The sequence below is a fragment of the Salmo trutta genome, chromosome 13, assembly GCF_901001165.1.
Source record: "Salmo trutta chromosome 13, fSalTru1.1, whole genome shotgun sequence".
NCBI lineage: Eukaryota > Metazoa > Chordata > Actinopteri > Salmoniformes > Salmonidae > Salmo > Salmo trutta.
Genome location: NC_042969.1, coordinates 46192206 through 46215886, shown reverse-complemented (window position 1 = coordinate 46215886; position 23681 = coordinate 46192206). Strand labels below are relative to the sequence as shown.

General features: G+C 41.0%; 1 protein-coding gene across 1 annotated transcript in view; it reads right to left on the bottom strand.

The window, feature by feature from the left end:
• b3glcta (beta 3-glucosyltransferase a) overlaps nucleotides 1–23681 on the bottom strand; it is a 138883-nt gene that overhangs the window by 65242 nt on the left and 49960 nt on the right. The window contains exon 3 of the mRNA XM_029772239.1: nucleotides 8719–8758. Within this exon, the coding sequence (XP_029628099.1) occupies nucleotides 8719–8758 (40 nt within the window). The remainder of the gene's footprint in view (nucleotides 1–8718; nucleotides 8759–23681) is intronic.

Genomic DNA, 23681 nt, shown 5'->3' with positions numbered 1-23681 from the left:
GGTGCTGTCTTGATCTAAGAAATAAAGAGCAGGTCAGATGAGTTCAGGAGAAAAACGGAAGACAAACCGAGTTGGAAGGCAAGAGTGGCAAGAGGCGAGATTTGCTTTGTATGATTTTTCCTCTCTAGAGGCACACACACAGCCGAGCACTTTTGACAAGTACTCCCACAGTGGCCCTGATGTATAGTGTGTTGAAACATGTTAGACTATCCTAAGCTGCTACATATTTTAGAGGAGAGCTTTTGGCTACAGTATGGTTTCTGTCAGCAACTTGTGAGCGGGCCTCCTAGGAGGACATCATGGAGGAGATCTCTCATCATGAGCTGGCTCCCTGCCATACAGTAGCATGTATATAAGGCCAATGGCACGAAGAACAATAGATAGTACTCCCCAGGGTTAGCCTGGCCTAATTATCTTCAAGGCCATAATCGCATTTACAATCGCAATGGTTTGGTCCACAGTCAGTCACACAACTTGTAGGCTAATTGCAATTTTATGAGTACATCTTTGGCCCCTTTTTCCTTACATTTTACATTTACATTTGAGTCATTTAGCAGACGCTCTTATCCAGAGCAACTTAAAGGAGCAATTAGGGTTATGTGCCTTGCTCAAGGGCACAGATACATTTTTCACCTAGTCGGTTCAAGGATTTGGACCAGCGACATTTTGGGTACTGGCCCATTGCTCCGCTAGGCTACAAGGTGTGTTGAAGGACACTCTAATAAAGGTATTTCCTATCTGTAATGTATGAACCCTATCTGGGTCGAAGGAACATGAAAAAGATGAGGGCTCGTTTTGTACATGTAACATCTGTAAATCTCACACACTAGAGGACAACTGTGACTAAAACACATCCAATGGCTGACATGAACAGAATAACGGGATGACAACGTGGTTCTACAGTTCAAAGGGCTGCCATATTGATTGTGTATGATTTGCATCCCCACCATCTGTTGAGTGGAACTGGGCAGGGAGAAGAGTTCACTGCATTGATTTTCAACAGACGAGGAGGCAGATGCAACTAGGAGAGGAGGGTGGCGGGATTTGGAAGAAAGTGTACAGTACAGGGTGTAGATGCCTGTATATCACACATTCTGTACACTCTCATTGAGGTCTGCCCCTCGGTGCACACTCAGCATCCGCTGCTCCTTCTGGAGAACTCAGAACTGTTGCAGCCACACAATGTCTTCTTGATCTCTGTCCAATGTTTTCCAATTGGATACCCATACATGCTCAAAAGTAAATAGGCCAGTAAGTTCAGAGATTCCTAGCCTGATGCACATGCTTTCATTTAACAGTTTTTCGAATTCCAACCCCACAAACAATATCCTGCGCTTTCAGACTAGCTTAGCCTCCCTGGTGTGACAGAGCAAATTACAATGGCAGTGCCAGATAGCTCGGTTTGTTCAGATAACAGTGTCTGTGTGCGTTTCCACTCAGCTAAGGTGCCAAATGAGGGCATTATAAACTTGCTTTCGTCTGCTTTTGTTTCCGCCTTGACCCAGTTGATTGAGCAAGCCAGCAGAGGTCTCGAGTTTCCCCTCCAAAACTCATTGGCGGCTTCCTGGAGCCCTCCCCTCAATCGGAGCACTCTGCTATTGTATTAGAGCTCTCAAGCATGAAAGGCAAACATCAGATCCCTCCATTCGCTCTACTTATGAAATGTCTGCTGCCATCAAATTAAGAAGAGGAGAACTCCATTGAATAGCGAAGAAGTGCAAAGCTGTATTGGGTTCATTTAACTTTCCAGGGTTAACTTTCCGCGCCACGGTATCCTTCTTTAATAAGACAGGAATTCCTTTAACATCAAACAGTTATCATTATGACCATTCACAAGATTTCTCCTCTATACTGTATGGGAGGGGATTTAATATCTACCAGACAACAGGATGTCTCTCAAAAACCCCTCGTTTAACAATGACGGGGAATAAGGGAGTATAGTAGTATAGAACAAGGCCTTCTCTTGCTCGTCAAAATGTAAACATTGAGACTGTTGTGATATGTCAGTGTAAAGCCTCGGTGATTTGTTAATTCCAGTGCATCTCATGCTGGATTACCCTCATTAGTGCTGATGCAGCTGAATATAAAACACATACAGTGAGGGAAAAAAGTATTTGATCCCCTGCTGATTTTGTACATTTGCCCACTGAAAAAGAAATGATCAGTCTATCATTTTAATGGTAGGTTTATTTCAACAGTGAGAGACAGAAAAACAACAAAACAATCCAGAAAAACACATGTCAAAAATGTTCTAAATTGATTTGCATTTTAATGAGGGAAATAAGTATTTGACAAAATACAATATCCTCTGCAAAACATGACTTAGTACTTAGTACCAAAACCCTTGTTGTCAACCACAGAGGTCAGACGTTTCTTGTAGTTGGCCACCAGGTTTGCATACATCTCAGGAGGGATTTTGTCCCACTCCTCTTTGCAGATCTTCTCCAAGTCATTAAGGTTTCGAGTCTGACGTCTGGCAACTCGAACCTTCAGCTCCCTCCACAGATTTTCTATGGGATTAAGGTCTGGAGACTGGCTAGGCCACTCCAGGACCTTAACCTCTTGGCATTCCCCTAGGATAGGGGGCGCTAAAGCGATTTTTGAAAACAATTCGTGCCCATTTTAAACGGCCTCCTACTCAAACTCAGAAGCTAGGATATGCATATAATTAATACTTGTGGATAGAAAACACCCTAAAGTTTCTAAAACTGTTTGAATGGTGTCTGTGAGTATAACAGAACTCATATGGCAGTCAAAACCCCGAGACCGATCGTAACATGATGTGGAATTCTGAATTGTGGACTCAACTTCACATCTTTGCCTATTAATCACACCGTGAGCTGGAAACTGAATGAATGTGGAAACTGAATGAATGAGACGCTGTTGAAATTGGTTACATGAGGAGGGCCATCACCATTATGACGCCGGCGGCCCTGTCTACCCTCCCCTTTCGAAACGTTTTGAAACACAATACAATCGTCCCCCTCGAATCTTATTGGCTCTCTTGTTGAAACAGGCCCTGAAGATTTATGTTATACAACGTTTGACATGTTTGAACGAACCTAAATGGGAAAAAAAAATGCATTTTCTCGAAATAGCTGTCCCGCGCCCGACGGAGCATTTGGATCAGCCTTCAGACGCGCTAACAACAACAAGCTAATGGAACATAAAGGATGAACTTTTTCGAACAAAAATACATTTGTTGTGGACCTGGGATTCCTGGAAGTGCTTTCTGATGAAGACAACCAAAGGTAAGGGATTATTGACAATAGTATACAAGACTAGATGTGATATGCGATTGTTCCAAGATGGCACAGACCTGTATTTACTAGGTAATTTTCTGAGTATCGCATCCCCTTTTATCGCAAAGTGTGATTACCCAGTAAAGTTATTTTAAAATCTGGTATTACAGGTGCTTTCAAGAGATATTCATCTATAAATCTTAGAATGACAATATTACATTTTAAAAATGTTTTCGAATAGTAATTTAGTAAATTGTAGCACTGTTTCACTGGATGCATTTGAGGGAAAATAGTTAGTCAACGTCACGCGCCAATGTAAAATGCTTTTTTTATATATAAATATGAACTTTATCGATCAAAAGAATGCATGCATTGTGTAACATGATGTCCTAGGTGTGTCATCTGATGAAGTTTGTAAAAGGTTAGTGCTGCATTTAGCTGTTTTTTGGTTATTTGTGATGCATGTGGTTGGTCGGAAATTGGCTATGTGGCTACTTTTAAGATATACTCCTCTAACATAATCTAATGTTTTGCTTTTACTGTAAAGCCTTTTTGAAATCGGACAACGTGGTTCGATTCAGGAGAGGTGTATCTATAAAACGATATAATTTGGAGAAAAAAAATTATTACATTTTGTTATGCTAATGGCGATAGGATTTTTCGCTGGATGTCCGTCCCGTATGCCGCACAGGGGTTAATGTGCTTCTTCTTGAGCCACTCCTTTCTTGCCTTCGCCGTGTGTTTTGGGTCACTGTCATGCTGGAATACCCATCCACGACCCATTTTCAATGCTCTGGCTGAGGGAAGGAGGTTCTCACCCAAGATTTGACGGTACTTGGCCCCGTCCATCGTCCCTTTGATGCGGTGAAGTTGTCCTGTCCCCTTAGCAGAAAAACACCCCCAAAACATAATGTTTCCACCTCCATGTTTGACGGTGGGGATGGTGCTCTTGGGGTCATAGGCAGCATTCCTCCTCCTCCAAACACGGCGAGTTGAGTTGATGCCAAAGAGCTCCATTTTGGTCTCATCTGACCACAACACTTTCACCCAGTTGTCCTCTGAATCATTCAAACTTCAGACGGGCATGTATATGTGCTTTCTTGAGCAGGGGGACCTTGCGGGTGCTGCAGGATTTCAGTCCTTCACGGCGTAGTGTGTTACCAATTGTTTTCTTGGTGACTATGGTCCCAGCTGCCTTGAGATCATTGACAAGATCCTCCTGTGTAGTTCTGGGCTGATTCCTCACCGTTCTCATGATCATTGCAACTCCACGAGGTGAGATCTTGCATGGAGCCCCAGGCCGAGGGAGATTAACAGTTCTTTTGTGTTTCTTCCATTTGCGAATAATCGCACCAACTGTTGTCACCTTCTCACCAAGCTGCTTGGCGATGGTCTTGTAGCCCATTCCAGCCTTGTGTAGGTCTACAATCTTGCCCCTGACATCCTTGGAGAGCTCGTTGGTCTTGGCCATGGTGGAGAGTTTGGAATCTGATTGATTGATTGCTTCTGTGGACAGGTGTCTTTTATACAGGTAACAAACTGAGATTAGGAGCACTCCCTTTAAGAGTGTGCTCCTAATCTCATCTCGTTACCTGTGTAAAAGACACCTGGGAGCCAGAAATCTTTCTGATTGAGGGGATCAAATACTTATTTCCCTCATTAAAATGCTAATAATTTTATAACATTTTTGACATGCGTTTTTCTGGATTTTGTTGTTGTTATTCTGTCTCTCACTGTTCAAATAAACCTACCATTAAAATTATAGACTGATCATTTCTTTGTCAGTGGGCAAACGTACAAAATCAGCAGGGGATCAAATACTTTTTCCCTCACTGTATCGCACTACAAATTGTGACATTAATTAATATTGGCCAAAACACGGATACCATACAGCTCTCTCTGAAGGACTGTGCTTGTTTAAAATCAAAACACTCGCACAGAACAGGTGCTGGCGTTGGTATTAATTGATTTGACAGATCAATGACTTCAGACAATAGTACATTGAATCATTAAGCACGGGTACATGCACAAAATAATGTGATTGTGGATAGTCAGAATAATAGTTTGTTCAAAACATTTAAATGCTTTGCAACAAGAACGATTTCCCTCATAAGCCTGTTTACATCGAGACATCTGAAATCAGGCTACCTGATGGGACTTTTGATAAATGCAGAAAATTGCTGATCAAAATAAATATTCTACTACAGTGACCATGTTACTTTGGCCAAGTGTTTTTTATTTGTATGCGAAAACTATTTCTAAGATGCATACTTTCAGTTTTTCCGAACTCACTCTCACATACAGAGCATTCAGAAAGTATTCAGACCCCTTGTCACGGATCCCTCCGGTACTGTTGCTCTTTCCATGCACCAGTTTTGGAGGTCTACGTCACCTGTCTCTAGGAACTGAACTGTGTCATTACGCACACCTGGTCCTCATTTCCTCACTGATTTATATTTGTATAAATGTGCCCTTTGGTTCACCATTGGGCTGTCGATTATTGTTCCAATGTCCATTGGTCGTGTGAGTACCTGTGCCTTGTTGTTTTGGCTTCTGTGCCGCTTGTGTTGTGCAAATGATTGCGGGTCTCGTCCCGTGTTGTATCATTGTGCATTTGCGTTTCGGGTATTGTCCCGTGTATTTATTCAAGGTACTCCTCGCTCTTTTGTTTGGGTTTCAACCCTGTGTTTTGTATACGTGTTTGTTTGGTCTTTGTCCCCGTGCCTTTATATGGCACGCTGTAATTTGGGTAAAGACATTTTTAAAACTATTACATGTTCCTGCGCCCGTCTCCCGATCCGTTATACCAACGTGACACCCCTTGACTTTTTCTACATTTTGTTACGTTACATGCATATTCCAAAATGGATTAAATAGTTTATTTCCCGCATGAATCTACACACAATACCGCATAATGACTAAGCAAAAACAGGTTAATTTATTAAAACTAAACAACTGAAATTTTACATAGAGTACCAGTCAAAAGTTTGGACACAGCTACTCATTCAAGGGTTTTTCTTTATTTTTACTATTTTCTACATTGTCGAGTAATAGTGAAGACATCAAAACTATGAAATAACATATATGGAATCATGTAGTAAACAAAAAAGTGTAAACAAATAAAAATGTATTTGAGATTCTTCAAAGTAGCCACCCTTGGCATTCTCTCAACAAGCTTCATGAGGTAGTCACCTGGAATGCATTTCAATTAACAGGTGTGCCTTGTTAAAAGTTACATTTGTGGAATTTCTTTCCTTCTTAATGCATTTGAGCCAATCAGTTGTGTTGTGACAAGGTAGGGGAGTATACAGAAGATTTGGTAAAAGACTAAATCCATATTGTGGTATGTACAGCTTAAATAAGCAAAGAGAAATGACAGTCTTCTACACCTGCATTGCTTGCTGTTTGGGGTTTTAGGCTGGGTTTCTGTACAGCACTTTGATATATCAGCTGATGTAAGGGTTATATAAATACATTTGATTTGATTTGACAGTCCATCATTACTTTAAGACATGAAGGTCAGCCAATGCAGAACACTTAAAGATCTTTGAAAGTTTCTTCAAATGCAGTCGCAAAACCCATCAAGCGCTACAATTAAACTGGCTCTCATGAGGACTGCCACAGGAAAGGAAGACCCAGAGTTACCTCTGCTAAGTTCATTAGATTTAACTGCACCTCAGATTTAAGCCCAAATAAATGCTTCACAGAGTTCAAATAACAGACACATCTCAACATCAACTGTTCAGAGGAGACTGCGTGAATCAGGCCTTCATTGTTGAATTGCTGCAAAGAAACCACTACTAAAGGACAACAATAAGATGAAGAGACTTGCCTGGGCAAAGAAACACGAGCAATGGACATTAGATGCTGCAATAATTTATGTGTTGGGGGCAAGGGTCAGTGTTATACAGTGAGGGAAAAAACTCCTTTTAAGAGTGTGCTCCTAATCTCATCTCGTTACCTGTATAAAAGACACCTGGGAGCCAGAAATCTTTCTGATTGAGAGGGGGTCAAATACTTATTTCCCTCATTAAAATGCAAATCATTTTATAACATTTTTGACATGTGTTTTTCTGGATTTTGTTGTTGTTATTCTGTCTCTCACTGTTCAAATAAACCTACCATTAAAATTATAGACTGATCATTTCTTTGTCAGTGGGCAAACGTACAAAATCAGCAGGGGATCAAATACTTTTTTCCCTCACTGTATCTGTAGTATTTCTCCTGTCTTATCCGGTGTCCTGTGTGAATTTAAGTACGCTCCCTCTAATTCTCTCTCTCTTTCTCTCAGAGGACCTGAGCCCTAGGACCACACGTCAGGACTACTTGGCCTGATGACTCCTTGCTCTCCCCAGTCCACCTGGTCGTGGCTGCTGCTCCAGTTTCAACTGTTCTGCCTGCGGCTATGGAATAGGCCACTGTGTTCTTGGGGACATTCAATGCTGCAGACATTTTTTGGTACACTTCCCCAGATCTGTACCATCGACACAATCCTGTCTCTGAGCTCTACGGACAATTCCTTCAACCTCATGGCTTGTTTTTTGCACTGTCAACTGTGGGACCTTATATAGACAGGTGTGTGCCTTTCCAAATCATGTCCAATCAAGTTGTAGAAACATCTCAAGGATGATCAATGGAAACAGGAGGCACCTGAGCTCGATTTCGAGTCTCATAGCAAAGGGTCTGAATACTTATGTAAATAATCTATTTATTTAGTTCTAATATAATTGACCAAATTATACAAACCTGTTTTCCTTTGTCATTATGGGGTACTATGTGTAGATTTATGAGAATTGTTTTAAATGTAACCCATTTTAGAATAAGGCTGTAACGTAACAAAATGTGGAAAAAGTGAATGGGTCTGAATACTTTCCGAATGCACTGTAAGAGGGAGGCTAGCGCTACCGGTGCTGGCACATGCGCAGGTCAAATTAAGCTGTTTACATGTTCTAATCATTCGAAAGACTGCTCAGATAACCTTCGATTTTGACCTTACGCCAATTATGATAAGCAGAGTAAGGTGTTTACATTAATATTTTCATACTCGGCCTACTGCCATAATCAGTTTAATATCAAATTATTTGTGCGCATGCAAAAGTACTCGTTAAACGTGCAGTATGTACATTTTGCAAAGAAAGAGTTTAGGCCGAGCATTTCTGCAAATACGTTTGTTTTATTGAATCGTCATGGTCACAGAAAGCAATGTCTGTTCTGTGACATATTTATGCGATCCTGATTCAGGAAGTGGGCAGTTCCGTTGTTTCAATTTTGTTTTGTACATTGTCGTATAACAGCAAGTAAGAGGGTATTGTACAGTGCAATCAAACGGTCTGCAATATTGGTTGAATCAAGTGAGACATTTCAGAAGATTAGATTAGCTAACAGCTGAATAAAATTCCTACTTTCTGGACCTTTGAAAGTGGTCCTTTCTATTGAACCATTTCTGGATGCATGGAGAATAATCAATGAAACTCACCTAGCTGGCTGTCATAGAGGACTTCCTCTGAATCCTGGTTCTGAGAAGAAAGAGAGAGAGAGAGAGAGACTTATTAGAAGGCTTAGTGGCCCAGTTTACTTTTCAATTGAATGTAACAAAACAAACCAGCAGCTCCAAACACTTCATTTCATGTGACAGTCCCACCGTCCCAGTATTAACACTCCCCTAATTTCACTGCATTGTGTCAAAGAAATGTAACAACTACTGGAGAAGGAATAGGTCTATTTAGCAGTCTCAGGGGAGGATTCAGCAAAACAGAATGTAAACACACTGGGTCATAGCCGCAGGAAGTCATTTGGGGGTGGGGGTGCTGCACTGCCGCCACCGACGGGGGTGCGATGCAGAACAAAAAAAACATTGCCCACGCTGAAGACGTCTACATGGTCCGCTAATACAGAACTAGTAAAGGCCCATTGTACTACTTTGGTTAAAAAATGTAAACTAAATGCATTTGTATTTCAGTGTTTACCAGCATTTGTAACTTGAGTTTGATAATTATCTGTACAAAACAGATACTTGTGGAATATAAAATACTTGCTGTATACAGTATATGTTTTCCAGTTTCTTGAAATACTTTGCAAATGCAACTTATTGCTATGTGAAAACTGAAATAGTCAATTCATTATTTTTATACTTTAGTAGACGCTCTCATCCAGAACAATTTACAGTAGCGAATGCATACATTTTCATATTGGTCCCCCGTGGGAATCAAACCCACAAGCCTAAGTGTTGCAAGTGCCATGCTCTACCGACTGAGCCAGATCATCTCAAACCACTTGATGTCTCAATGTACTTAATTACTGTATTGGTCATTGTTTTTCTTCATGGTGATGGAAAGGCTACAGGTGCAAACCTAGATGACCAGCCTATGTACAACACAGTGCATTCATAAAGTATTCAGACCCCTTGATTTTTTCCACATTTTGTTACGTTACAGCCTTATTCTACAATTGATTAAATTGTTCTACACAATCTACACACAACAGCCTATAATGGCAAAGACAAAACTAGTTTTTAAACATTTTGAAATATATTCAACAAAAACAACTGAAATATGACATTTACATACAGTACAGTAAGTATTCAGACCCTTTACTCAGTACTTTGTTGAAGCAGCTTTGCCAGCGATTACAACCTTGAGTCTTGGGTATGACGATAAAAGCTTGGCACACCTGTATTTGGGGAGTTTCTCCCATTCTTCTCTGCAGATCCTCTCAAGCTCTGTCAGGTTGGATGGGAAGCATTGCTTCACAGCTATTTTCAGGTCTCTCCAGAGATGTTCGATGGGGTTCAAGTCCAGGCTCTGGCTAGGCCACTCAAGGACATTCAAAGACTTGTCTCGAAGCCTCTCCTGCGTTGTCTTGGCTGTGTGCTTAGGGTAATTGTCCTGTTGGAAGGTGAACCTTTGCCCCAGTCTGAGTGCTCTGGAGCAGGTTTTCATCAAGTATCTCTCAGTACTTTGCTCCGTTCATCTTTCCCTCGATCCTGACTAGTCTCCCACAGCATGATGCTGCCACTACCCTTCCTCAACTTGTATAGCCTAAAGTTTGTTACTCATGTACTGTTGTTTAGCGATGCTACAGTAAAATGTAGAAACCTCTCTGGGTTATTGGGAGGAATAACGGCCGATTTGCCATGTCATTAGTAGTTCCTAATTGTGTGGGTTTTTTAGCGCCTGTAGCATCCCGGGCTCCTTCGCTCCAAGCACTCGGCTCAATTAAGACAGTCAGAGAGCAGTTCCTCCATCGTGGCTGTCAAGTGCCTGTAGCTGCCTGCAACAGACCATGGAGGAATGAGGAAATCAATCACAGCTTTGAAGAGACGTCTTTTCACCTCCCATCTTTCAGAAGAAGACAGGTCTCAGTCTTTGGGGAGGAAGGAAGACTGTATAGCCTACAGTTCTGGCAAGTCTCAGGAACTCTGCAGCAAGAGCACAGCGGTATTAATAGATAATGAGGAGGGGAGATAGAAATATATTTTTTGATTTATGACTACCTCTAGACTAACAATTACTCCACTCCTGGGCTCGGCAGGCCCCTTTGGAAAGCAGCACAATTTAAACAAGTCGTAAATTCACAGTGAGGCGGATGTGGCACTTTTTTTTGGCATCACCGGGAGACAAGCGGAGGGGTGGGGACAGTGAATGGAGCCATCAGAGGAAATCCATCTATTAACCTCCCTCAGGAGATGACCACTTGGAACCATTAGAACAACACCGACCAGCGATTGTCATTTAGCTCATAGAAAGAGATGTCCTCCCCCTGCCTGACACCTGTCACAACAGCACCTCTCTCTTAGTCATCTGTCACTCGCTTCTCCCTATTCCCTTCCTTCCAATATTCATCAAACTTTAATAGGAGTTTCTGACAAGTACTGTATCTAGCAGAGACATTTGAATAACAGGAGGCTAAGATTGAAGACGAGAGGGAGGGAGCGAGAGAATTACAAATCTTCTATGATGCTTGTTCACTTGCATGTACCTTGTGTTGTCAGATTTGGGTGTAATCAGAGTGAAAGGCATACTTATGCATTGGAACACAAGACCACATCCAGAACTAATTTAATTCAGTGCCATTGGTGGATAAAAGGACATTGGCTTATTTGGGCTCAGAAGCTTAAGTCAGTGAGGCCCATGGGTTTCTCAATCCTCACACTGCATTCCTCTGTAGTCGGTTTCTGAGGAAAGACGCTGCCATCCTCAGGCTGCATTATATGAGATGATTTGCCTATATATTTCTTATATATTATATCATCCCATCCCCTGCCTCTTAAAAGCCTGGAGGCATCTGTATTTGCAAAAAGTGATTAACCATTGTGAATATCCCAGTGAAAAAACAAAATCGCACGAGTCACTGGCATTTGCTTCATTTTCAGCAATTAACTAACCAGCACAGAATCTAATAAGACATGGGGGGTATTCTAGAAAGCAGGATTATTCAGTTAACCAGCTAACTTCGATAAACAGCCACATACCTCTTTATTTTTCTAGTTGATAAAGCTACATTTGTACATTGGTTGTTGTTGTCAAGTCAATTATACCTTGTGAATTTTAAGTTATTTAACTTTTTTTTTGCTTCTCCATTTCCTGCCTGAATGACGTGCCCAAAGTAAACTGCCTGTAGCTCAGGCCCTGAAGCCAGGATATGCATATAATTGGTACCATTGTAAAGAAATGTTTGAAGTTTGTAGAAATGTTAAAATAATGTAGGAGAATATAACACAATAGATATGGTAGGATAAAATCCAAAGAAAAACCAACTGTATTTTTTTGAGAGAGAGACCATCCTCTTAGGAATGCAAGAGAAAGGTCACATTGAAAATTAGCTCCCTGAATGCAATTCCTATTGCTTCCACAGGGTGTCAGCAGTCTATGTTCAAGGTTTCAGGCTTGTAACTTCAAACACGAATGAGAAATAACAGTTTTAGTAGAAGGACACAGTCTTAGAAATCCGTGTTTGCGCTCGCCATGAAGAAATTACGCACCTGCTAAAATCAGTTTCCTATTGAACATACTTCTTTCCGAAATAAATATTATAGTTTGATTACATTTTAGGGTATCTGAGGAGTAAATAGAAATGTATTTTGACTTGTTGAAACAAAGTTTCGGGGTAGATTTTCAGATTCCTTTCTCTGCAAGTTGAACGAGTGGATTACTCAAATTGCTGGCGCCAACTAAACAGACTTTTTGGGATATAAAGAAGGATTTTATCTAACAAAACGACACTACATGTTATAGCTGGGACCCTTTGGATGACAAATCAGAGGAAGATTTTCAAAAAGTAAGTGAATATTTCATCTTTATATGTGAATGTATGAAACCTGTGCCGGTGGAAAAATATTTTGTTGTGGGGTGCCGTCTTCAAACAATCGCATGGCATGTTTTCGCTGTAATAGCTACTGTAAATTGGACAGTGCAGTTAGATTAACAACAATTTAAGATTTCAGACGATATAAGATACTTACATGTATGGTCCTGTGTGGCTCAGTTGGTAGAGCATGGTGTTTGCAACGCCAGGGTTGTGGGTTTGATTTCCACGGGGGACCAGAACAGAGAAAATGTTTTATGAAATGTATGTATTCACTACTGTAAGTCGCTCTGGATAAGAGTGTCTGCTAAATAACTTCTTTTTTCTTCTTTTTTTTAATGTAGGTAAATGTTTAAAATTCAAAATATTTATTTGAATTGTGCGCCCTCCAGTGTAACCGGAAGTTGTCCCCCTAGCGGGACATCGATCCTTATTGAAGCAATTCTGGACAGTCAGCTGGCGAACTCATTGATCCAGCTTTCTGGAACAGACCCATGAAGGTGGTAAATATAGTGCCTTCAAAAAGTATTGACACCCCTTGACTTTTTCCACATTTTGTTGTGTTACAAAGCGGGATTAAAATGTATTAAAAAACATGTTTAATTCAAGAATATACACAAAATACTCTATAATGTGAAAGTTATATAACATTTGTAAAAAAAAATAATAATAATAATAAGTCTCTAAGAGCTTTGCACACCTGGATTGCACATTATTCTTTAAAAAAAGTATTCAAGCTCTGTCAAGTTGGTTGTTGATCATTGTTAGACAGCCATTTTCAAGTCTTGCCATAGATTTTCAAAACGATTTAAGCTAAAACTGTAACTAGGCCACTCAGAGACATTCAATGTCATCTTGGACAGAAGCTCCAGTGTATATTTGGCCTTGTGTTTTAGGATATTGTCCTACTGTAAGGTGAATTTGTCTCCCAGTGGCTGTTGGAAAGCAGAATGAACCAGGTTTTCCTCTAGGATTTTGTCTGTGCTTAGCTCTATTCCGTTTCTTTTTATCTTAAAAAATATATGACGAGTGGTACTCAGTGATGTGGTGTGTTGGATTTGCCCCAAACATAACACTGTGTATTCAGGACATTAAGTTAATTTATTTGCAGTTTTACTTTAATGCCTTATTGCAAACAGGATGCATGTTTTGGGAAAAAATGTATTCTGTTGATCGATCCTCAGTTTTCTCCGATCACAGCCATTCAACTCTGTAAATGTTTTAAAGCCACCCTTGGCCACATGGTGAAATCCCAGAGTGGTTTCCTTCCTCTCTGGCAACGAGTTAGGAAGTATGCCTATATCTTTGTAGTAACTGGGTGTATTGATACATCATCCAAAGTGTAATTAATAACTTCACCATGCTCAAAGGGATATAAGTCTGCTTTTTTCTACCAATAGGTGCCCTTCTTTGCGAGGCATTAGAAAACCTCCATGGTCTTTGTGGTTGAATCTGTGTTTTAAAATTCACTGCTAGACAGAGACCTTACAGATAGTGGCATAAACACAACCAGTCAGGATGTTTTCATCTGATTATCAAACAATCACTGCAAAAATGCGCTCCAGTAGGCAACGCGAGCACGTTCGTCTACTCACAAAATAATTCCAGCATCCAAACCCCAACAGTGCATCTGTAATTTGATGAATGGAAAGAGACATCTGTTACAAAACACCTACGTGTATTGTAATGACATTCTGCGATTGTTATTAGGCCTATGAGGCATTGTGTAGCTGAGCGATGTGGAAAAACTGAAAATGTTTTTTTGTCCATTGTGTATTTCCATTTGCGGAATATTTAGATAAAGCCTGGAATAAAAGAAAAGGGGCTACCTATAATTCAATTATAAAATATTTAGCTTCTATGTGGTAAATGGTACGTGTGTAAATAGATTGTGAATAGGCTCGTCTCCCACATGAATCTTCTCTTTGTGCCAGACTGGGTTCAAATGCCTTCGGTTTAATTTTTCAATATTTATTTATCTGTAGTGTATGAACAATATGTACAGTGCATTCGGAAAGTATTCAGACCCCTTGACTTTTTCCACATTTTGTTACGTTACAGACTTATTCTAAAATTGATTAAATACATTTGATTCCTCATCTATCTACACACAATACCGACAATGACAATACAAAAACTGTTTTTTTAAATATTTTTGCACATTTATACAATACAAAAAACAGAAACTTTATTTACATAAGTATTCAGACCCTTTGCTATGAGATTTGAAATTGAACTTTGGTGCATCCTGTTTCCATTGATCATCCTTGAGATGTTTCTACAACTTCATTGGACTCCACCGGTGGTAAATTCAATTGATTGGACATGGCACACACCTGTCTATATAAAGGTCCCACAGTTGACAGTGCATGTCAGAGCAAAAACCAAGCCATGTGATTGAAGGAATTATCCGTAGAGCTCTGAGTCATGATTGTGTCAAGGCACAGATCTGAGGAAGGGTACAATAAAATGTCTGCAGCATTGAAGGTCCCCAAGAACACAGTGGCCTCCATCATTCTGAAATGGAAGAAGTTTGGAACCACCAAGACTGTTCCTAGCGATGCCCGCGCGGCCAACCTGAGCAATCGGGGGAGAAGGGCCTTTTTCAGGGTGGTGACCAAGAACCCGATGGTCACTCCGACAGAGCTCCAGAGTTCCTCTGTGGAGATAGTTGTCCTTCTGGAAGGTTCTACCATCTCTGCAGCACTCCACCAATCAGGTCTTTATGGTAGTGGCCAGGCGGAATCCACACCTCAGTAAAAGGCACGTCATCCCGCTTGGTTTGCCAAAAGGCCCCTAAACACTCTCAGACCATGAGAAACAAGATTCTCTGGTCTGATGAAACCAACATTGAACTCCTTGGCCTGAATGCCAAGTGTCACGTCTGGAGGAAACCTGGCACCATCCCTAAGGTGAAGCATGGTGGTGGCAGCATCATGCTGTGGGGATGTTTTTCAGTGACAGGGCCTGGGAGACTTGTCAGGATCGATGTAAAGATGAACAGAGCAGAGTACAGAGAGATAGATTCTTGTTGAAAACCTGCTCCAGAGCACTCAGGACCTCAGACTAGGGTGAAGGTTCACCTTCCAACAGGACAACAACACTAAGCACAGCCAAGACAACGCAGGAGTGGCTTCAGGAGAAGTCTCTGAATGTCCTTGAGTGGCCCAGCCAGAGCCCGGACTTGAACCCGATCTAACATCTCTGGAGAGAACTGAAAATAGCTGTGCAGCAACGCTCCCCATCCAACCTGACAGAGCTTGAGAGGATCTGCAGAGAAGAATAGGAGAATCTCCCCAAATACAGGTGTGCCAAGCTTGTAGCGTCATACCCAAGAAGACTCGAGGCTGTTATCACTGCCAAAGGTGCTTCAACAAAGTACAGACTAAAAGGTCTGAATACTTATGTAAATGTTATATTGAATTTTTTTATACATTTGCAAACATTACAAAAAACATTTTTTGCTTTGTCATTATGCGGTATTGTGTGTAGATGTATTTATTTAACCTTTATTTAACTAGGCAAGTCAGTTAAGAACAAATTCTTATTTAAAATGACAGCCTACATGAGGGGATTTAAAAAAAAATCCATTTTAGAATAAGGCTGTAATGTAACAAAACATGGAAAAAGTCAAGGGGTCTGAATACTTTCAGAATGCACTGTATTTGTTTGGATAACCTTATTTACTACGATTTTCATTTAATTTATTTTTATTTATTGCACTCTTTATGCGATGCACACTGCAGAGAACACCAGAAGAAGAATTATCACAGTGAATTCTTGTAATGTTCGTTTATGTGTCAAATAATCCCATAAGGGATGGATTTCCAACTGGCGATTTGACATAAATTAATTTTTATTCATTCATTCATTTATTCATTCATTGTAGCCACAAATGACGCATCCACTGTTGTCCACGGTCTCTGCCACTCATCTCCGCAAATGTAAGTGTTCTCGTCAAACCAGAAAGTATTTTTTTACAAATTTTTGTTGTGTTACTGCCTGAATTAAAAATGTATTACATTGAGATTTTGTGTCACTGATCTACACACAATTCTCCATAATGTCAAATAAATAAAACACTTGTAGAACATTTTGTCTTTTTTTTAAGAATCTGAAATGTAGTGTGTCAATAACTATTCAACCCCTTTGTTATAGCAAACCTAAATAAGTTCAGGAGTAAAAATGTGCTTAACAAATCGCATAATAAGTTGCATGGACTCATTTTGTGTGCAATTATAGTGGTTAACATAATTTCTACCCCATCTCTGTACCCCACATATACAATTATCTGTAAGGTCCCTCAATCGAGAAGTGAATTACAAGCACAGATTCAACCACAAAGACCAAGAGATCTTTCAATGCCTCGCAAAGAAGGGCACCTATTGGTAGATGTGTACAATTTTTCAAAAGCAGATGCTGAATATCCCTTTGAGCATGGTGAAGTTATAAATTAGGCTTTGGATGGTGTATCTGTCACGACTTCCACCAAAGTCGGTTCCTCTCCTTGTTCAGGCGGCGTTCGGCGGTGCCGGTCTTCTAGCCATCGTCGATCCACTTTTCATTTTCCATTTGTTTGGTCTTGTTTTCCTACACACCTGGTTCTCATTTCCCTCATTAAGTGTTGTGTATTTAACCCTCTGTGTGGAATTGTTTGTTGTAAGTGCTTGTGCACATGTTTACTGGTGCGCGTTGGATTTTGTACCCATGATGGTTATTTCTGTATGCCGTTGGTTTTGAAATTAAACTGCTCCGGCTATTACCTAGTTCTGCTCTCCTGCGTCTGACTTCACTGCCACCAGTTACGCACCCCTTTACAGTATCAATACACCCAGCCACTACAAAGATACAGGCGTCCTTCCTATTTCAGTTGCCGGAGAGGAAGGAAACTACTCAGGGATTTCACCATGAGGCCAATGTTGATTTTAAATTGGATACAGTTTAATGGTCGTGATATGAGAAAACTGAGGATGGATCAACAACATTGTAGTTACTCCCAAATACTAACCTAAAAAACATATTCTAAAACATGCATCCTGTTTGCAACAAGGCACTTAAGTAATACTGCAAAACATTTTGTCCTGAATTTGGGGTAAATCCAACATCACTGAGTACCACTCTTCATATTTTCAAGCATGGTGGTGGATGCATCATGTTAATGGTATGCTTGTCATCGGCAAGGACTTGGGAGTTTTTCGGATAAAAATAAACGGAATACAGCTACAAGCACAGCTAAAAGCCTAGAGGATAACCTGGTTCAGTCTGCTTAACCATGACGACATTGAATATTCCTGATTGGCATAGCTACATTTTGCTTTCTCTGTTAAATCTTCTAGACCCTGCCGTAAATCAAGAAGACAATAGCAGATAATCAACATTAATGTAGGGATATTAGATTGAATCCAATGTGAATCACAACTGTCTTCACTGGTGCAATGAACAAGACATCAAAATATTCTGGACATTCTTCCAAACACCATTTTCCCAAACTGGCTGTTTTTGAATCATATGCTATATGCCTTTCACAACAGCTGATTGTCACTTGACTGTCATTGCGAAAAAATATTTCCTGGATCAGCTGATGTTTGACAATATCACTAGGCCTAACTAAACAGCTGAATACCAAATGTGCAACCAACAAGTAGGTCTACTAGCCTACACATAGCCTATTGAATAAATCAAATCACATGCGGCGAGTACAACGTGTAGACCTTACAGTGAAATGCTTACTTACAAGCCTTTAACCAACAATGCAGTTCAAGTAACAGAGTAAATAAAGTTAAAAAAAAATCAAATCAATCAAAAAGAAACAAGAAATGTACATAACAATAACGAGGCTATATACAGGGTGTCACGTTCGTCGTAGGAAGGAGACCAAAGCGCAGCGTGGGTATCGTTCCACATCTTTTATTTTAATGTGAAACTTTGCAAAACAAACAATAAACTACAAACAAAACACAAAGAGGTGCAACATGCACTAACTCAAAATTATCTCCCACAAACACAGGTGGGAAAAACAACTACTTAAATATGATCATACAAAAATCCCAACATAGAAAAACGAAACTAGAACCAAACAACATAGAACTAAATAAACTAGATAAACCCACCCAGTCACACCCTGACCTACTCTACCATAGAAAATAAGAGCTCTCTATGGTCAGGACGTGACACAGTGTGTACCGGTACAGAGTCAATGTGCGGGGTAAAGTGTCTATAAATAGATAATAAAACGCGAGAAGCAGAATTGTAAAAACAAAGGGGGGAGGTTCAATGTAAATAGTCCAGGTGACCATTTGATTAGTTTAGTTGTTCAGCAGTCTCATTGCTTGGGGGTAGAAGCTGTTAGAGATTTTTGGTCCTACACTTGGCGCTCCGGTACCGCTTGCAATGCGATTGCAGTGAGAACAGTCTATGACTTGGGTGACTGGAGTTTTTGACAATTTATTGGGCCTTCCTCTGACACCGCCTAGTATATACAGTTGAAGTCGGAAGTTTACATACACAAGTCATTAAAACTTGTTTTTCAACCACTCCACAAATCTCTTGTTAAAAAACTATACTTTTGGCAAGTCGGTTAGGACATCTACTTTATGCATGACACAAGTAATTTTTCCAACAATTGTTTACAGACAGATTATTTCACTTATAATTCACTGTATCACAATTCCAGTGGGTCAGAAGTTTACATACACTAAGTTGACTGTGCCTTTAAACAGCTTGGAATATTCCAGAAAATTAGGTCATGGCTTTAGAAGCTTCTAATTAGGCTAATTGACATCATTTGAGTCAATTGGAGGTGTACCTGTGGATGTAGTTCAAGGCCTACCTTCAAACGCAGTGCCCCTTTGCTTGACATCATGGGAAAATCAAAAGAAATCGTAGAAAAAAAATTGTAGACCTCCACAAGTCTGGTCCATCCTGACTCCAGGAGGTCTTGTTCGCTCTCTGTTGACTGCAAAAGCCTGAAACACGTTCTAAAGACTGTTGACATCTAGTGGAAGCCTTAGGAAATGCAAATTGAACCCTAAGTCACTGTATACTGAATAGGCCCAGTCTTGAAAAACTACAATCCACTTCCTGGTTGGATTTTTTCTCAGGTTTGTGCCTGCCATATGAGTTCTGTTATACTCACAGACATCATTCAAACAGTTTGCAAAACAGTAGGCAGTTTAATTTGGGCACCTCATTCATCCAAACTACTCAATACTGCCCCCGGGCCCAGAAAGGTTAAGTTTGGAGGAAAAAGGGGAACGCTTGCAAGCTGAAGAACACCATCCCAACCGTGAAGCACGGGGGTAGTAGCATCATGTTGTGGGGGTGCTTTGCTGCAAGAGGAACTGGTGCACTTCACAAAATAGATGGCTGCATGAGGTAGGACAATTACGTGGATTCATTGAAGCAACATCTCAAGACATCAGTCAGGAACTTAAAGCTTGGTCGCAAATGGGTATTCATAATGGGCAATGACCCCAAGCATACTTATAAAGTTGTGGCAAAATGGCTTAAGGACAACAAAGTCAAGGTATTGGAGTGGCCATCACAAAGCCCTGACCTCAATCCCATAGAAAATGTGTGGGCAGAACTGAAAAAGTGTGTGCGAGCAAGGAGGCCTACAACCCTGACTCAGTTACACCAGCTCTGTCAGGAGGAATGGGCCAAAATTCACCCAACTTATTGTGGGAAGGTTGTGGAAGGCTACATGAAACATTTGACCCAAGTTAAACAATTTAAAGGCAATGTTACTAAATACTAATTGAGTGAATGTAAACTTCTGACCCACTGGGAATGTGATGAAAAAAATAAAAGCTGAAATAAATCATTAATAATAATAACTATTATTCTGGCATTTCACATTCTTAAAATAAAGTGGTGATCCTAACTGACCTAAGATGGGAATTTTTACTAGGATTAAATGTCAGGAATTCAGTTTAAAAGTATTTGGCTAAGGTGTATGTAAACCTCTGACTTCAACTGTAGGTTCTGGATGTCAGGGAGCTTGGCCCCAGTGATGTACTGGGCCGTATGCACCACCCTCTGTAGCGCCTTCTGGTCAGATGCCGAGCAGTTGCCATACCAAGCGTTAATGCAACCTGTCAGGATGCTCTCAATGGTGCAGCTGTGGAACTTATTGAGGATCTGGGGACCCATGCCAAATCTTTTCAGTCTCCTGAGGGGGAAAATGTGTTGTCGTGCCCTCTTCACAATGGTCTTGGTGTGTTTGGACCATGATCGTTTGTTGGTGATGTGGACACCAAGGAACTTGAAACTCAAGACCCGCTCCACTTCAGTCCCATCGATGTTAATGGGGGCCTGGTCGGCCCTCCTTTTCCTATAGTCCACAATTAGCCCCTTTGTTTTGCACACATTGAGAGAGAGGTTGTTGTCCTGGCACCACACTGCCAGGTCTCTGACCTCCTCCCAATAGCCTGTCTTATAGTTGTCGGTGATCAGGCCTACCACAGTTGTGTCGTCAGCAAACGTAATGATGGTGTTTGAGTAGCGGTTGGCCATGCAGTCGTGGGTGAACAGGGAGAACAGAAGGGGACTAAGCACGCACCCAAGGGGCCCCAGCATTGAGGATCAGCGTGGCAGATGTGTTGTTGCCTATCCTTGTCATCTGGGTGCAGCCCGTCAGGAAGTCCAGGATCCAGTTGCAGTTGCATGCTTCTGGCATGATGGTGTGGATGTGAGCCATGACCAGCCTTTCAAAGCACTTCATGGCTACCGACGTGAGTGCTACGGCGCGGTAATCATTTAGGCAGGTTACTTTCGCTATCTTGGGCTCAGGGACTATGGTGGTCTGTTTGAAACATGTAGGTATTTCAGACTCGGCCAGAGAGAGGGTGAAAATGTAGTGAAGACACTTGCCAGTTGGTCCGCGCATTCTTTGCGTACATGTCCTGGTAATCAGTCTGGCCCCGTGGCTTTGTGAATGTTGACCTGTTTAAAGGTCTTGCTCACATCGGCTACGGAGAGCGTGATCACACAGTCGTCCGGAACAGGTGTTGCTCTCATGCATGCTTCAGTGTTGCTTGCCTCACGCAAGTTAGGGGAGTCTTTCGATAAGAAACATTACATTTTGTAATCGCATACATCATTTTGGGATTTGTGTGCTCATGAAAAACTATTATAATATGGCATTGCCTAAAATATTAATATGAACATTTGATGAAGTGTTGCTACAGTTAATAGTGTACCATCTCATACTTTTGTCCCACTGATGGCCCATAAGGGGTCGATGGGTTTCGTATTCAGATAAGCTTTCAGAACATTCACACCTAGCCTACTGGTCAATCAGCTCACAGTCGTCTGGACACGTTCCTTTCTGAAGTGCAGGTCAGTCATATTTCCGTCTCCTTTTCATATAGGAAAAATGCAACAGGAAGCCTATTGATACAGACTTTGCATAGGCTATTGGTGCCGATCACTATAACTTTGCTAGTTAGAGCCTAATGCTAGCTAGCTAACATTGAACCTGGTTAGTTAGCTCCCAGCATATTCATGCAGGGTAGTAACAACATGATTTGGCACTATGTTCATTGTTGTTTAACTAGCTAACGTTAGCTGGCTGGCTCGTTAGCTAACGTTACGTGTTTGATTTTACACGTTGTTTACCTAGCTAGGATCATTGTTTACCTAGCTAGCTAGCTACATGTCTTAACCTGTTGGGACTAGGGGGCAGTATTTGCACAGCCGGATAAAAAACGTACCCGATTTAAACTGGTTACTACTCTTGCCCAGAAATGGGAATATGCATATAATTAGTAGATTTGGATAGAAACACTCTAAAGTTTCTAAAAAACTGTTTGAATGGTGTCTGAGTATAACAGAACTCATATGGCAGGCCAAAACCTGAGAAGATTCCATACAAACTCAGATTCCGTAAATCTGAGTTTGGTGAGGGACAAACTTGGTGAGTGTCAAATTAGCTAGCCGTGATGGCCGGGCTATGTACTCAGAATATTGCAAAATGTGCTTTCACCGAAAAGTATTTTAAAATCTGACACCGCGATTGCATAAAGGAGTTCTGTATCTATAATTCTTAAAATAATTATGTATTTTGTGAACGTTAATCGTGAGTAATTTAGTAAATTCACCGGAAGTTTGTGGTGGGTATGCTAGTTCTGAACATCACATGCTAATGTAAAAAGCTGGTTTTTGATATAAATATGAACTTTATTGAACAAAACATGCATGTATTGTATAACATAATGTCCTAGGAGTGTCATCTGATGAAGATCATCAAAGGTTAGTGCTGCATTTAGCTGTGGTTTTGGTTTTTGTGACATATACAGTGGGGCAAAAAAGTATTTAGTCAGCCACCAATTGTGCAAGTTCTCCCACTTAAAAAGATGAGAAAGGCCTGTAATTTTCATCATAGGTACACTTCAACTATGACAGACAAAATGAGAAAAGAAAATCCAGAAAATCACATTGTAGGATTTTTAATGAATTTATTTGCAAATTATGGTAGAAAATAAGTATTTGGTCACCTACAAACAAGCAAGATTTCTGGCTCTCACAGACCTGTAACTTCTTCTTTAAGAGGCTCCTCTGTCCTCCACTCATTACCTGTATTAATGGCACCTGTTTGAACTTGTTATCAGTATAAAAGACACCTGTCCACAACCTCAAACAGTCACACTCCAAACTCCACTATGGCCAAGACCAAAGAGCTGTCAAAGGACTCCAGAAACAAAATTATAGACCTGCACCAGGCTGGGAAGACTGAATCTGCAATAGGTAAGCAGCTTGGTTTGAAGAAGAAGAAATCAACTGTGGGAGCAATTATTAGGAAATGGAAGACATACAAGACCACTGATAATCTCCCTCTATCTGGGGCTCCACGCAAGGCCCCCTCCTCGTTCCGCTGTGAAAGTACCGCCCCTGCGTCTGTGGTAGAGGTGGACGCCTCGAAGGGACGAGTAGGATCAGGATGAACGAGGGTGGGTCCAGAGGTGAAACATCCCTTGAGCTCCATGAATTCCCTCTCAGCCTAGGGAGTCCAGCAAAAATGGGTCTGGGACTTGCGGGTTAGGACCGTAAGTGGCGCTGCCACCGCACCAAAGTTGCGTATAAAACACACCACTGGACCTGCTTGAGTGAGGTGGGACGGGGCCAGTCAGCGACCGC